The sequence below is a fragment of the Bos indicus x Bos taurus genome, chromosome 12 (assembly GCF_003369695.1).
Source record: "Bos indicus x Bos taurus breed Angus x Brahman F1 hybrid chromosome 12, Bos_hybrid_MaternalHap_v2.0, whole genome shotgun sequence".
Lineage (NCBI taxonomy): Eukaryota > Metazoa > Chordata > Mammalia > Artiodactyla > Bovidae > Bos > Bos indicus x Bos taurus.
In genome coordinates this window covers 11,758,629-11,775,233 of record NC_040087.1, presented here as the reverse complement: position 1 = coordinate 11,775,233, position 16,605 = coordinate 11,758,629, and the positions used below count along the sequence as shown (strand labels likewise).

The following is a 16,605-nucleotide window of genomic DNA, read 5'->3' as shown; positions in this document are numbered from 1 at the left end:
GTATATAATCCTGTTTATATATTGTTGAATTTGGTTTGTTATTATTTTGTCAAAAAAATTTGCATCTATATTCACATTATTCTGTATTGAATTTGGTTTGTTATTATTTTGTCAATTTTTGCATTTATTTTAGCATCTAATATTCTTTTTTGTACTGTCTTAGTTTGGTTTTGGTATAAGGGTGATGATGGCCTTGTAGAACACATTTGAGTTCCCTTATCTTTAATTTTTTGGGGTAGTTAGAAAAGAATAGTTATTAGCCCTTCTTTATATGTTTGATAGAATTTCCCTGTGAAGCCATCCGATCCTATACTTGCTTGGGAGTGTTTTGAATACTAATTCAGTTTCACTACTAGTGATCAGTCTGTTCAGATTGTCTATTTCTTCCTGATTCAGTCTGGGAATTTATCCAGTTTATCCATTTATTCTCATTATCTAATCTGTTGGCATGTAGCTGTTCATAGTACTCTCTTATGTTTTTTTAACCTCTGCGATATTGGTTGTAACTTCTCTTTCATTACTTATTTGGCTTATTCGGGTCCTCTTTTTTTTTCCCCTCAGATGAGTCTGACTAAAGGCTTATCCGTTTTGTTTATCATTAAGGGAAAAAAAGACCGCTCTCAGTTTCATTGATCTTTTCAATTAGTTTTTGGTGTCTACTTTTTCTGTCTCTGATTTTTTTTTCCTTTCTTTCTACTGACTTCAGGCTTTTGTTCTTTTTCTAATTCTGTTAGATGGTAACATAGGTTTGAGAATTTTCCTGTTTCTTGGGGTAGGTTTGTATTGCTATGAACTTCCCTCTTAGAACTGCTTTTGCTGCCTCATATAGATGCTGGAAAGCTGTTTTTATTATCAGTTTGTCTTGAGATATTGTCTGGTTTCGTCTTCCATTTCTTCATTGATCCATGGGGTTTTTTAGCAGCGTGTTGGTTAGTGTCCACGTGTTTGTGTTTTCCCATTTCTTTTTTCAGTTAGTTAGTTTATGGCTGCAGTGGGCCTTTGTCGCTGCGGGTGGACTTTCCCCAGTCGCAGTGAGCAGGGCCTGCCCTCTGGTTGGCAGTGCAGAGACTTCTCATTGAGGTGGCTTCTCTTGTGGAGTGCAGGCTTAGTCGCCCCGTGGCAGGTGCAGTCTTCCCAGCCCAGGGGTGGAACCCGTGTCCCCTGCATTGGCAGGCAGATTCTTACCCACTCGCACTTCCCTGCGCCTCCAGGGAAGGCCCTGTTTCTCTTCATATAATTGATTCTAGTTTCATACTGTTGTGGTTGGAAAAAGCGCTTGATATAATGTCTATGCTCTTAGATTTGTAGAGGCACTTTGTCTGTTGTCTGTATCTCCTCTCAGCACATTCAGGCACATCAGGAACCCTGTCAGTTTCATCTTCTGTCCGTTTCCTCCTCCTCCCGTGGCGTGTTCTGACTAGCCCTGATTTGGACGTGTTGCTCTCCATACGCACAGCGTACACATCACCCCTCTCCACTCTCACGCTCCTGTTTCCGCTGGTGTCTCTTCTGTATATATCATCAGTTAGGTGTTGAGCCTCCTGGGCTGAACTTCTCTTTCTTTCTCTTACATTCTATCAATTTATCAGGACTTTATTAACTTTTCAGAGGCGAGTTGTCTCAAAATGAATTCTCCTTTCTATCCAAAGTATTTCTGCCAGCTGACAGCCTGGTTCCTTTCCTTATTAGTGTTCCTCCTTTTTTTAACCGGAGAAACACACTATTTTCTTAGAATAAATATGTTGTCCTTTAGGGTTATAGTAGATTAGATTCTTCCTTTCAGCCACTTGACTGTATCTGTCCAGGATGTTTTCATTTGGTTGAGTGTGGGCAGCTCCACCAAAAGGAAATAGCATAGCATGAAAAGTGGGAAATTTGTGTCCTGGGAGAAAATTAATTTGTTTCATGAGTGGTTCTTGTAAGTAATGTGACCCGTTGTCATGTTACTTGTATGTCACTCTTGGCATTAGCATCTGAACTATAAATTAGAAACTCATGGCTCAAATCTTCTATTCTTTCATTCATACCTAAGCATGGAACTGAAGTGCAGCAAAGTGATTATTATTTCTCTTCATCTTTAAATAAACTCAGCTATTAATACTTTGTTTCCTTGTGGGGCATTTGAGATAGAGAAAATGATCAAAGGTAGAGTGAAAGGAAGTCAGATTTAGGCTACTTTGCTTCTAGACCCAGTTTGGTAAATTTAGATACATTTTGGCTTTCAGACAGGAACAATTTTCATATTTGTGTTCTGCAGGAATCCTTCAGTTACAAGTAACAGCAACAAAAGAACAACCTTAAATTGTCACAAAAAGGAGTTTGGTGTTCAAAGGAAAGGGAGAGGATGCACTTGGGTCTTAGGAAAAAACGGGAATCTAGGACTGTAATGTAGTCCGGACCCTCTAATGCCCTATACTTCATCCTTTGTTTCAAATGTCACAGTATCTGATACATAGTAGAACACTTGGTAAATGTTTTGGAATCACAAATAAATCTTAACCCAGAACAACTTCTAGAAAACTCAAGGTAAAGTGATTCTATTCATCCAGTTTTCGATGACTTTCTGAGCTAGCAATGTTTCCTTTTATGAACCTACTAATTAAGACTACTTTGCTCTTAATGACAAGTCTGATAACATAGAGCCTCATAATTATCAGCTACTAGCAGTGAGCTACCAAGCCTTTCAACTTCATCGTATGAAACCCAGTTTCGGTACAATTATATTCGACTCCTCTGCTGACCTTCTTTGTGTTCTAATTTCACCATATACCTCAATCGTTTCTGTAGTGCTCTGCAGGTATTCTTTGCAGCTAATGACATAGCTAAAGTTCCTTTAGAAATAGCTAAATAAATGCTAGAGCCGTCCCTTCTAGTGCAGGACACCTGGAATCCTGTGGACATTGGGGTTAGAAATAACGTGATGGCCGTGCTCACCAGACACCATGCCAGCATTTCCTACAGGAAGTAAGGACCAAAATAGAACTATTTCCTTTGATGAGAAAAATTTCTTTGGGGAAAGGAGGAGTACAAATACTACAGGCTTCTAAATGTGTCCCTTCCTGCTGCTGGTCAGAGCCTAGATGAAGGTGGGTGAGAACCTCTGTGAATTACCAATAGTTTATTTTACCAAAAATAGGCTTCTGGTTATCCCAGGAAAGCAATAAAGATTAGAGGCCTAGTCTCAGTTGTAATTATACATGCTCTAATGTTTTTGTATTTTTATTGAATATTTTTTATATTGATTATGATTAAACATTGAAGAGAGTTGATAATCTTCCAGCTTCTATTAATTACTTATGGACTGTAAGTGGACATTGGGCACAATCCTCAATCTGTTAGATTTTACTCTTACTCACGTTTGAAGGTAGTTAGGATTGAGCATTCTCTCCCACTTCCCCTAGAAACCTCAGGATCTCTTTTCTGGAAAATTAGTCTGTGTACATTTTTAACAAAATTCAAGTTAGATCCAGGATTTTATGCCCAAGTCTCTGTGTTTGGTTCTCAAAACAAAGTGCCGTAAGCAAATTCTGATTTTGAAAAATAATCCTAAACATTTTTATGGTCAAGTAAAAGTTCTAAACTCTGTGCTCATGAAGGGTCTGTGCAGTGGTGGTTTAGTCATGAAGTTGTGTCCAAGTCTTTGCACCCCATGGACTGTAACCTGCCAGGCTTCTCTGTCCATGGGGTTTCCCAGGCAAGAATACTGTAGTGGGTTACCACTTCTTTCTCCAGGGGATCTTCCCGACCCAGGGATCCAATGCATTGCAGGCAGCCTCCTGCATTGCAGGTGAATTCTTTACCATTGAACCACCAGGGAAGCCATATTACTTATTATTCTATGTATTACTTTTGTCTTCTTATACACAAATGTATCACATATTTGATACAAGAATGCACCTTCTCTCAAAAACTCATTCAAGACCAGATTTAGACTAGCTGCTCTGCTCTTAATGAAAAACCATTATTCTTACTTATCACTTATCTTTGTTTTGTCCTTGCCAACAAAGGTCTTCAAAAAGTTTCTTGCAGTGATGGTTATTAACAACAGCAATACATTTATCTATTTAACTATTTACTTATCTGTCACATTAGACATTGTGTGGGATAAAGATGAAGTAGGAATTTGCTTTGCTACATTGCAAAGCAGGAGAAATGGGGACTGTGTACAGACTTGCATAACCTCCAGGTTCTGAGTTGGAACATTAGTATTACAGTGTGAAAGGCCAGTTACAAAATCCTTTTTCAGTTCATGATTAATATCTTTATAAAAACCTTCTATGTTATTGTTTCAAGTTCTTTAACATACACATTTGACAGAAATGTAGCATATAATTTCTGTCAGAAGATAGAAACTTATTGAAGTTTTGGTTTTATTAATAGCTTTGTAATTCAAATATACAAATATATATTTACAGTGTACAGTTTGATAATTTTTTACATTTTATACACCTATGAAACTGTCACCACAATCACGATAGTAAATACCTCCATGATCTCCAAAGTCCTGTCTGACCCCTTTTTAATCCTTCTCACCACCCTCTCTCACCCCAGGAAACTGCTCCCTGTTAGTCTATATAACGTGCATTTTCTCAGTTCAGTTCAGTTGCTCCGTTGTGTCTGACTCTTTGTGACCCCATGGATGGCAGGCCTCCCTGTCCATCACCAACTCCTAGAGTTTACTCAGACTCATGTCCGTTGAGTTGGTGATGCCATCCAACCATCTCATCCTCTGTCGTCCCCTTCTCCTCCTGCCTTCAATCTTTCCCAGCATCAGGATCTTTTCCAATGAGTCAGCTCTTTGCATCAGGTGGCCAAAGTATTGGAGTTTCAGCTTCAGTCTCAGTCCTTCCAGTGAATATTCAGGACTGATTTCCTTTAGGATGGACTGGTTGGAGCTCCTTGCAGTCCAAGGGATTCTCAAGAGTCTTCTCCAATACCACAGTTCAAAAGCATCAATTCTTCGGCGCTCAGCTTTCTTTATAGAAAATTTTCTATATGCGTTTTTCTAGAGCTTTATATAAATGTATTTGCACAGTATGTGTTCTTTGGGTCTGGCCTCTCAGCATAATTATTTTGAGATATTCCCTGTTGTTGTATACCAATAATTAATTTCCTTTTTATTGTTGAGAAGCATTGGAAAGTATTTTACTTTCTAAAAACTTTTACTTATGCCCCCAAACAAACATTGGCCCCAATATTTTAAGCCTTTGTAAAAGATCTTTCTGCTTTCAAGTTTTTTAATCTTTATGAAATGATATCTATTTATCTGAAGTTAATCCATATCTTTAGTTTCAATTGTTATTTGTTGTTAAATTCTAGTAAAATTGAAGATAACCTTGATTTAAAATTTTCCTAGTGCATGTTTCCTAATTCTCAATTATTTATTACTTCTTCAGCCTTTCTGTTACCCACCAGTATGTCAGATCACGGGGCTTCCCACGTAACACTAGCGGTAAAGAATCCACTCGCAATTCAGGAGACGTAAGAGATGTGGGTTTGATCCCTGGGTTTGAACATTCCCTATAGAAGGGCATGGAAATCCACTCCAGTCTTCTTGCCTGAGAATTCCATGGACAGAGGAGCCTGGTGGGCTACCGTCCACAGGATTGCACAGAGTCGGTCATGACTGAAGAGACTTAGCACACACGCATGCATGTCATATCACATCTGGAAGTACATGGCCCGTCCTCAGGCGTGCTCTGCTCTCTAACTTTCAGACTCAGAGAATGTAACATCATCAGAAAACAACTTTCCATATGACCTGTTTATATGTAAGGAAGCCTTTGTGGAGAACTTAACAAGCAAACAGGTCCTTCTCTTCCTGTTATTTAGCAGTTGGCTATTTTTATAGTCAGCTTATATTAATACTTATTTTCCTGACACATCAGCTATCATCAGAAACTGCCCCCTTTAAGTTTGGCCCGCTCACTTGGGTACCCTGCTAGAGTGTGTGTGTGTGTGTGTGTGTGTGTGTACATATATGTATGTGTGCGCATGCTCAGCTGTGTCAGACTCTGTGACCCCATGGTCTGTAGCCCACCAGGCTTCTCTGTCCATGGAAGTTTCTCGGCAGGATTACTGGAGTGGGTTGTTGCTATTTCCTCCTGCAGGGGATCTTCCCAACCCAGGGACAGAACCTGCGTTTGTTATGTCTCCTGCGTCAGCAGGCAGGTTCTTTACCACTAGCACCACCGGGGAAGCCAGTCTGCTGGAGTCCATACCAAAAAGCAAGCCACAGTGTACCTCATAAGCAGTGACCATCTTCATGTTTAAGTTAAAACCAGCCTGCTTGCTTTCATGTTAGTTGTACTCCTAGGCCTGAATCTACAGTTACCTGGGGCACTTGCTTCTTTGCCTGTTGGTTTAAGGATGGCAATTGAAATTCCCCTTGCTTGTTGGGTTTTGGTTTTGTTTTTTCCCTACTTTAGTGTCCCTCACCATCTTGAGTGGAAAACTACATCTGCAGCTTTAATTCTGAGCAAAGCACAAATAAGCAGGCTCTGTCTCTCCCACCTTCTTTTGTCCCAGCTAGGAGAGAAGAGGATCAAAGATGAATCCAACATCTGTTGCTGGGCCCTGAGGCAGACTTTCTGGATTATGGCAAACCACTTTAACAGAAGTGGAAAATGGAATAATCTTCTCTTTTCAGATCATAGAATTTTTTCTGTCCAGGTTTTGTTGTGTGACTGTAGTTTCTAGCAATCCTGAGTGATCGTGCCATCCTTAGGACTCTCAAGTCATTATCTGTGTTGTTATCCTTTTCTCTTTCTAGTACAACTCCTTTGGACAGATCATTGCCATGCTATGCTTGAATATCTATAAATAAGTCTCTCCCCCTGACCCTACCTAGCGAAATGAAATGGTATTTAGTAGCTTTTATGAACTCACCCAGATGTTTCATATGACCATTCCTATAAACTGCTTTTCCCTGGCTTACAAATGATGCTGTGGCCCTCTAAAATTCTAAATCATACTGTCAGGGACTCAGTGAAGCTTCCTGTTGTATTGGGGGGACTTTTTCTGATATTTAATCTTCCGAGTATTTACCTGATTCTCTCTACACACTTCTTATCTCCTGATATTCTCGCTGCCCAACCACAGAACTCCTGAGTTCTATCATAATAGTTGGTGGCAATGAAGAAATGCCATTTAGGTCCCTTTATTTTTATTTTTCTGAAGATCTTGGCGGGTGTTTGAGTTTCATTTCTCCTTTCTCAGCAAGGATGATATAACCCGCAAAAGGTCTATTTGCACTACAGTTTTGAGAATTGATAAGAACTGATATTACTCATGATTAGATCATGATAAAGGGTTTCTAGCTCCTTCTGAAACTACTCAAGTTCATTTCATAAACCATGGGAAATCTTATCTTATATTTACATCTTCAGATTCCCTAACAGGGACTTATCAAAGAGATCACTTTAAAAATCACATTGTTTCCTATTAAATGACAAAAGAGTGAATTACATGGAAGTTCACTTTTCTCCACCTTTAAAGACCTAAGTATTCTTATTGCCAATCCAAATTTAAATTTTAATCTGATCCCCTATGCTACTTAAATTTTCTGCATTGTAAAAAGTCTCTTCATCCTGAGTAGTGTTTCTTGGTCTTTCTATGACTGACATAGAAGTTCCTTGCAAGACAGGAGATTTTGAACAAAGACAGGGGACCTATGTAATGAATATGAACTGTTTGGGGTTATGTTTCAAGGGACTACTGGGCTTCCCTTGTGGTTCAGCTGGTAAAGAATCTGCCTGCAATGCAGGAGACCTGGGTTCAATCCCTGGGTTGGGAAGATCCCTTGGAGAAGGGAAAGGCTACCCACTCCAGTATTCTGGTCTGGAGAATTTCATGGACTGTATCTTCCATGGGGTCACAAAGAGTCGAACACGACTGAGTGACTTTCACCTTCACTTTTTTCTTCAAGGGACTATGTAAATTTATTGTAGGTATAACAACATATCCAAAAACATGGATTCATGTTTTCCAAAACAGCGAATCATGCCAGCGATGGAGTTTCATCAGTTGACATGGTACATCACATATTAACCTTTGGTAATTCTTTTGTTTTAATCTTAGGTTTTTAGAATGTCCTGACCTTTGTTTTTCCAGAGCTTGTTCTTTGGGTAATAGCTTTATCTGTACCATAGTCTTATTATTGCCTAGGCTTTAGCTACTGTGACCTAATTTCTGACACAAAAAGTTATGCTTAAAAAGCTTTTTTTTCCCTTTTAGATCGATTTTTCCTGTTCACCCCTCCTTCAGAATCATCGCCTTGGCAGAACCCCCTGTTATTGGAAGCACGACACAGCAGTGGCTGGGGCCAGAATTCTTAACCATGTTCTTTTTCCATTACATGAAACCACTTGTCAAAAGTGAAGAAATCCAAGTGATTAAGGAAATGGTAAGAGTGAGGCCAGCACAAGCCTGTTGCCTTCAGTTACTCTCTTTTTAAGGCATTTTTGACACCTGCTTGAGCAGAGTTGGATATTTTTGGCTTTTTCTCACTGTTTATTTCCAAATTTCCTTATAAAATGGTTCTCAGATGTCAACACTTTTCAGGATCATCTGGAGGGCTTGTTAACTTACAGATTGCCGAGCCAGTGATTCTGGGATGGAAATTAGAATTTACATGTCTGAAGTACTCAAGTGATGCTGATGCTGTTGGTCTGGGACCACACCTTAAGAACCAGGCATTTGGGCTGTCTCTCCATTTTCCTCCTGTGGAGCCAGTTTGGGGATTCTTTTTCCTTTTAGATTCAGCCAAAGGTGACTATTTAAAGCCCCTACTAAAAGGGGTGGTGGTGGTGGTTTAGCCGCTAAGTCGTGTCCAACTTTCAATGAACCCGTTGACTGAAGCCCACGAGGCTCCTCTGTCCATGGGATTTCCCAGGCAGGAATATTAGAGTAGGTTGCCATTTCCTTCTCCAACTACAAGAGGAGGCCAAATATATTTTAGTTCCATAGGTTTTGTAGAGAATCCTAGGTATTTCTGGCCCCCTTGGGATTGTAATATAGCATGTGCTTAACTGGTTAGCTGTCTAGTGGCTTGTAGGGTTTGTAATCTCTTATTGTGGCATCTGCCTTAACCATGCAGTGTGTTTAGCACCTTTGGAATTCTGGGACTTCACTGCTCAGTGTAGTAGCACTAGCCACATTAAAGCAAATTTAAAAATTCAGTTGCTCAGTTTTATTTCAAATGGCCATGGCACGCCAATAGCATGAAGAATATTTCCATCACTGTAGAATGTTCTGCTAGACAGTACTATTCTAGATCACTAATAACTGCACTCATCCCCTTTGAAATATTAGAATGAATTATCTAATTTTAGGTTTTATGAGCATGGTTATGGATAAGGGTGTAGACTTTAAAGTCAAAAAACTTGCCTTTAAATGTCAGATCCACTACTTATTAGCTGCTGGATCTTGGGTAGATTACTCAACCATATTTTCTTCGTTTGATGATGGGGATGATACTACTTACTACATCACAGGGTTGATTTAAAGAATGATTGAGTACATATGGTATAGAGCTTTGAATTTTGAAAATTCCAATTACCTAAATGCCCAGAGAAACCATGAACATTTTGTTTCTGAAATTGTCATGTTATACCAATCATTGTTCTAACATCTCCTTCTACTCTTTTTAAGTTAAAATTTTAATTTTATTATTGTTTAAGTAAAATTTTCTTATTATCAATTCAAATACATAATAAACTCAGTGTACTTAAAAGCAGTCAATGTATGTTTCCAGGCAACTGTTCTTTACATTTCATTGATAAGTAGATCATGCCCCTCAGGTATGTGGGGATTTTTTTCGTATTTATTTTACTGAAATACAGTTGATTTACAATGTTGTGTTAGTTTCTGCTATACAGCAAAGTGATTCAGAAATGCGTATGTGTGTGTATATGCATACATATATATATATATGTATGTATACATTCTTTTTCATGTTCTTTTCCATTATGGTTTATTACAGGTTGTAAAGTCCTTGAAAAAATGGACAGTTTGAGCATCTTCCCTTTATACAAGGATATATTAAGTCTCTTAGTAGACATAGGTGTAAGGTTGCTGCTAAATGAAGGAGTTTGGTTTCGTAAGAAAAATGCCTGAATTAGAGTTGAAGCTAACAGAGATGGATGTGATATATGAGAAGTTTCTTATGGGTGTACTATATGCCAGTTTTTAATTGGTTAGAGGTTCCTTTCAGTTTTATCATTGTGAAAGAATTGTAAATGAAGAATGGCCTGGTTTTACCTGATTCTTTTTTTTTTAAGTTGACGTATAGTTGACTTACAATGTTGTATTAATCACTGTTGTACAGAAAAGTGACTCCGTTATATGTATTATGTACGTTCTTTTTCATACTCTTTTTTATTCTGGTTTGTCACAGGCTGTTGAATACAGTTCTCTGGGCTGTGCAGTAGGACTTGCTGTTTACCCATTCTATACATACCAGCTTGCATTTGCTGATCCTGAACTCCCAGTTCACCCCTTCCCCCCCTTCCCCACCCCTCCTCCCCTTCCCTCCTCCCCGCTCCAGTCTATCCTCTATGTATGTGATTCTGTTTCTATTTTTATAGATAGGTTTGTTTGTGTCATATTTTAGATTCCCCATATAAATGATATCATATGGTATTTGTCTTTCTCTTTCTGACTTCACTCCACTTAGTGTGGTACTCTCTGGTTGCATACATGTTGCTGCAAATGGCATTATTTTATTCTTTTTTATGGCTGAGTAGCATTTGATTGTATATATGTGCCACATCTTCTTGACCTGATTCTTAAAGAGAAAGCAGAGGCAAAAGTGTTTCCTGAGAAGATGAATAAGCAAATTTATCCACAGGTTAAGCATGATACCTATAATCAGAGACTTTATAAAAACATAATTTTAATATTGTTTGATAAGTAGCCATAATTTCTGGTTGCTTGATCATATATCCCAATTTATTCTTTCTTTCCTTAATCCTCTCATAAAATAGGTCCCAGATATGCCTCCGGAAGCTTTGGACAAATTGTTGTCATTTACACACAAACTCAGAGAGACACAAGATCCAACAGTAAGTCTGGGCTTTCTCCATGGAATTTTCTGTTGTTGACAGGCTGCTGCTTTATATTCTTAGAGTTCAGTGCTTTAAAATCTATTTTTTAAGCTGATATTTTTATCCCTTCTGCTATGCTTTCTCCTATGTGTATGTTACTGTTTCAGTGATTTTAACATTTCTTCCAGCTTCTCCTGGCTGGTGTCACAGAAAACAAGTTTTAGCTCTAGAGGAGTACCTGGGTGTTCCTGGAGCTTTGGCTCTACTCCGCTCTCTCCTCTGCTGAGCAATCTCATGTATTCTTACGGCTTCAAGTATCACCTCTGTGTGGATGCCAACAACTTTATCTCTAGCTTCTAACTTCTCTTTCCTTGTTGATTCTCTATTTCTGATTCTGTTTATGTTTGGGATGGTATAGGGGAGAAAACTTTTCCCTTCTTTCTCTTTAAGTTCTTTCGGTGGCCTAAGAATTAAATTGACATGAGACTGTTTAACAAGAGCAAAACAACAGATTTAATTTTGTAGATGCAGGAGCCCCATAAAAATCTGAGACTTAAAGAAGTGACCAAAGCAGGCAGTGTTTATACCTTTTAGACAAAGAAACAATAAAATTGTGAAGAATTGACAATACAAAGACATTTGGGCTTGGAGTGGTAATTTTGTGAAAAAGAAACAAGGTTTGTTAATATAACCCTCTCAGCCCTAAATTCCCTGTTTCTGGTGCTAAGGATGCCTTCTAGCCTCCTGGTACAGGGAGGGTATTTTTTCATGGGCGGTTCCTGCTTTCAGGGAGACAAAGGAGGGTCAAAGTATCTTTTTTGTACCAACTATCTCCCATCCTGGTGCCTGGCACATAGTAGAAAAGTTAACAAATGTTTGATGAATACATGAATAAATTAATTATTAATTAATATGTTGTCCCTAGAGTTTTCTCTCCCAGAGAATATTACATTTTCATAAAAAATAATTCTTTAAGAGGAAAAAAAGAATTTATTTTTAAATAATTTTTTATCTTAAACCTCTAATATTTCTAAGCTGAATTGCTATTTTAATCATGTTAATCCAAAAAACCCTTGAGATATGCTCTTCAGTATGCTCATATCCTTACCTAAAACTGCAGTTAGAAGTTTGATATGATAAATGTTAAGTGTATTAGGGTTTTTAAATTAGATTCTCAATTTTTCATTGGCAATAATGTGAGAGCAGAAACAGCCAAACCCTTTATTCAACACTTAAGTGGCTCAACCTAAAGCTTCTTTCTGATTTAATACTGGATATTATTGTAAAGCATTTTGGTATTATTAACTGACTCAGTATTTTTCAAACTCATGAGAAGTCCTTCTTGATCACTGGAATGAAATACGAAGCCCAAATTCAGTATCATGTTTGGAATTAGACTAGAATATTTTAACCTGGAAAGTTACCATGTGGTTTAATGGGACTCTTGTCATAGAATCCTCTGGTTGGAGTCATTTGTCAAACATTTTCCACGATTAAAATCAGAGTTTTTCACGGTCTCAAGTATTGAGTGAGAATTGCTAGATCATATTTAACTTCTGACACTTTCAGTCATACTAGCTAAAACAATCTTAGCCTTAATTCTTCCTACTGTTTCATATCCATCTGTTGCCAAGTCCTTTGAAACATTTGTTTAATCCCTTCTCTGCTTTCTTATTGGGCTTCCCAGGTGGCTCAGTGGGAAAGAATCCTCCTGCCAATGCAGGAGACATGGATTCCATCCCTGGGTCGGTCAGATCCCCTGGAGGAGGAAATGGCAACCCACTCCAGTATTCTTGCCTGGAAAATCCCATGAACAGAGTAGCCTCACGGGCTACAGTCTATGGGGTCACCAAAAAAGTCGGACACGACTTAGCGGCTGAACAACAACTTCCTTCTTCTTGCAAGTAACCTTACTGTAGGACTTTATCTCTTCATAGTAAGTAATTGAAGTGCCTTTCTGATTCCTGCCTCAGTTCTTTGTCCTTCAACTACTTTGCCTACTACTGCCAGGTTAGTCTTTCTAAAACCATGTTACTGCTTTGCACATAGCACAGTCCTGTTGCCTTTAGAAGAAATACCAACTCCTTAAGCGTAATTCATGGATCTTTGATATTTGGGAGTAAACTTTCCAGCAGGACCCTCTAGTAAAGCTGGGTTGCTTTCCTTACATTCTGCATGTATTTCTGTTCTTGTTGCTTTCCTCCCTTTGTTCATAGCATTTCTCCTACCCACTTGAACATTTTTAAGCCCCTATAGCAGTTGTCAAGTGCTCCACTTATTTTTGCATTAAATTATATGCTATTTTGAATTGCACGTTATGCTTTTTTATATTTAAATATTGTCTCTGTGTCTAGAATGCAAATTTGTTGAACAAGTCTGAACCAAATGTTTTGCTTATGAAGTCCCTGAAACTTAGAATGTGTTTTTTAATAGAAAAGAGGGTATGTCATAAAAAGTGGTCATGCTCCTAACCTAGTCCTCAAAGGAGTGTTTAATCCAAGTTGTAGCTGAAATATAAAGCTAATAACAGCAGACCTGCATCTCATGGAGCTGTGAAATACACGAGGAAGGAGCAATAAATTCCTTTTTTGCTTCCTTGGGAGGTGCAGAGATGACCTTAAGCAAAGTGTTAAAAGGAACAAATGTGTAGTGTAGTTTTAGCATCCTCCCACCATCCGTTCTGGATCCTTGGTTAATTTGATAGAGTCCCCTTTCCCTTTCCTCAGGGGCTCAGGGCCACTTAACTGCCCTGGTCAGACTCAGTGACATTTCACCCTGGCCTCTTCTGCCCCTCTCCCATCCCAGAGGACCAGTTTCTTTAAAACTTCTCCTCTTGATTTAAAACTACTATCTTCTAATGCTGCTGATCTATGTTAGGAACGAGGCCAGTAACAATTTGATGCATTAGATTTCTACTAACGTGTAGATCCCGTTCCCTATTAGATTTTTTTTTTTTCATTTTGAGGAGGCTGACTTTGAATAATAATTGCTGCTGTTTGTTGAACACCCATAAGTGTCTGACCTCTGCTAAGTGCTTTAGAATAATTTTCTAATTTAATCCTCATACTCATAACACTTAAAAGTGAGGGCTTTCTTATTGTCATTTTAAAGATGAGGAAATTGGGGCCTGAAGAGATTAAGTAACTTGCCAAAAATCACATAGCTAATAAATGGAAGACTGATTTGTCTGACTCCAAAGCTTATAAAAAGCTTATAAACATTGCATTATGCAATGCATTATGCTGTCTGCTAAGATAATTTCAAATTCAAGTCCACAAATGTTTATTGGTACTTAATGATGTCCTGAGCTCTTTACTAGCAGCTCTCTTAATGGGATTTGGGGAAGAATAAGAATATAAAGTAAAATTATTCTAACAGTGTAAGAGAGGGTTTCCCAACTGTAAGCTGCCACCCAGGTGATAACTGGTTGACACCTCTGTGATCAGCAGCCTAAACTGTCCACAACTCCTTTTCTCTATTTCAGAAGCCAGATAATTACTTAAAGCTCAGAGCATTTTCTGGCTATCTTAACAGTTTCGCTTTGTATAATCAGGGTGGGAGTGGAAATGAATGTGTGTGTGTTCATTCACTTAGTCCTGTCTGACTCTTTGTGACCCCATGAACTGTAGCCAGCCAGGTTCCTCTGCTGTGGGACTTTTCAGGCAAGAAAACTGGAGTAGGTTGTAATTTCCTCCTCCAGGGGATCTTTCAGACCTAGAGATCAATCCCCCTTCTACTGTGTCTCCTGCTTTACAGGCAGATACCTTACCCACTGAGCCATTGGGGAAGCCTCAGTTAGTTGTACATAAGGGCTATCCTTAACCAGGTTCAATCTGTACAATGTAACATCTTTCCTCTATCTAACCTCCTTCCCCGCCTTAGAAAAAAAGAAAAAACAAAAAACACATGTATACACAGCACTTTAATTGAATTTAATTAATAAATACTTTTCATGGATTTTTTTTAAAAAGCTGTCTTTAAGGATGTTTTAAGTGTAAATTGGTTTTTGTTTGTTTGTAATTCATTAACAGTAAGTACATAGTTAAGTTTGGCCTTGTCATTCAGGAATAATGAATTCTGCTATGATACCCATCCAAAGGCACTTTCCGCAAGTTGAAACAGAACTCTTCACCAGCCTGTCTTTGTCTTTTGGTAGGCGCAGTCACTGGCGGCGTCCCTTTCTACCAGACAGCTGTTGAGGATTTCTCGTCGGCTGTCACAGTACCCTAATGAGAACCTTCACAATGCTGTCACCAAAGCCTGTCTTTCCAGGTAACCATATTCTCCTTTCTCACTGAATCCAACTTTCTGGGTCTTTGCTAAAATAGTACACAGAAGTTTGATAGTCTGTGCTCAGGTCTGGAAAAAGTTATCAGTCTGAACATGTAGCTTTTTCAGCCTTGTATGCAGTGTTCCCCTTATTATCTTCAGTTCAGTTCAGTTCAGTTGCTCAGTCGTGTCCGACTCTTTGCGACCCCATGAATTGCAGCACACCAGGCCTCCCTGTCCATCACCAACTCCCGGAGTTCACTCACACTCAACATCCATCGAGTCAGTGATGCCATCCAGCTGTCTCATCCTCTGTCGTCCTCTTCTCCTCCTGCCCCTAATCCCTCCCAACATCAGGGTATTTTCCAGTGAGTCAACTCTTCACATGAGGTGGCCAAAGTATTGGAGTTTCAGCTTCAGCATCAGTCCTTCCAGTGAATACCCAGGAGTGATTTCCTTTAGAATGTACTGGTTGGATCTCCTTGCAGTCCAAGGGACTCTCAAGAGTCTTCTCCAACACCACAGTTGAAAAGCATCAATTCTTCAGTGCTCAGCTTTCTTCACAGTCCAACTCTCACATCCATACATGACCACTGGAAAAACCATAGCCTTGACTGGATGGACCTTTACTTAGGCATAATAAGAAAGAGATTTTTATACGTGATAAAGCTAAGTACTCAAATTGGACAGCAGTGAATAAGGAAAAGTAGGTTTGGCATTTGAATGCTGATTCATTATCTAATGAGAGAGAGGTCTTAAGCATTACACATGGCACTTCCTAAACTTGCACTGGAGCTTTCCATGCAGGGTGGTATGACATGTCCTGTTGCCCAAGTATGAAAAAACTAGCATCTTTTCAGTCTACTATTTTTTCTACTACTACTGTTTTTTATACTTGTTTGGAAATTATTTTAAACACTGACATAGAATTTCCTTACAGAATCATGTTTAAAAGAGTAGTTAGAAAAGATTAATAACACCATCCAATCAACCTGAAGATTTCTTTTAGACTCTTTTCACATGATCTTTTAATTATTTTTCTGGTGATTTTAACTGTTGTCCATTCATTCCTTTTACATTAGAGGAATTAAAAGAGAAACTGTATTCAGCTTAGGAAAATCTGTTAACTGCCCTCTATACATTTTCAGCTTAGTGGACAATTTTCTTGTAGTCAAAGTAACTTCCTTGTGTTGCAACTTCAGTTTGTTCTGTGGTGAAATGAGGCTAAAGTGAGGCTTGTTTCCAGTGCTTTGGAGTAATTCTTTGAATAACTAATAATCATGAGAAATAA

The 16,605-nt window shown here is 38.7% G+C and overlaps 1 protein-coding gene across 4 annotated transcripts in view; it reads left to right on the top strand.

Annotated features, from left to right (window-relative positions):
* Positions 1 to 16,605, top strand: part of VWA8 (von Willebrand factor A domain containing 8) — a 401,096-nt gene that overhangs the window by 109,127 nt on the left and 275,364 nt on the right. For all 4 annotated transcript variants that reach the window (XM_027557142.1, XM_027557141.1, XM_027557144.1 and 1 more), the window contains exons 15-17: positions 8,236 to 8,404; positions 10,986 to 11,063; positions 15,202 to 15,317. In XM_027557142.1, coding sequence (XP_027412943.1) covers positions 8,236 to 8,404; positions 10,986 to 11,063; positions 15,202 to 15,317 — 363 coding nt within the window. The remainder of the gene's footprint in view (positions 1 to 8,235; positions 8,405 to 10,985; positions 11,064 to 15,201; positions 15,318 to 16,605) is intronic.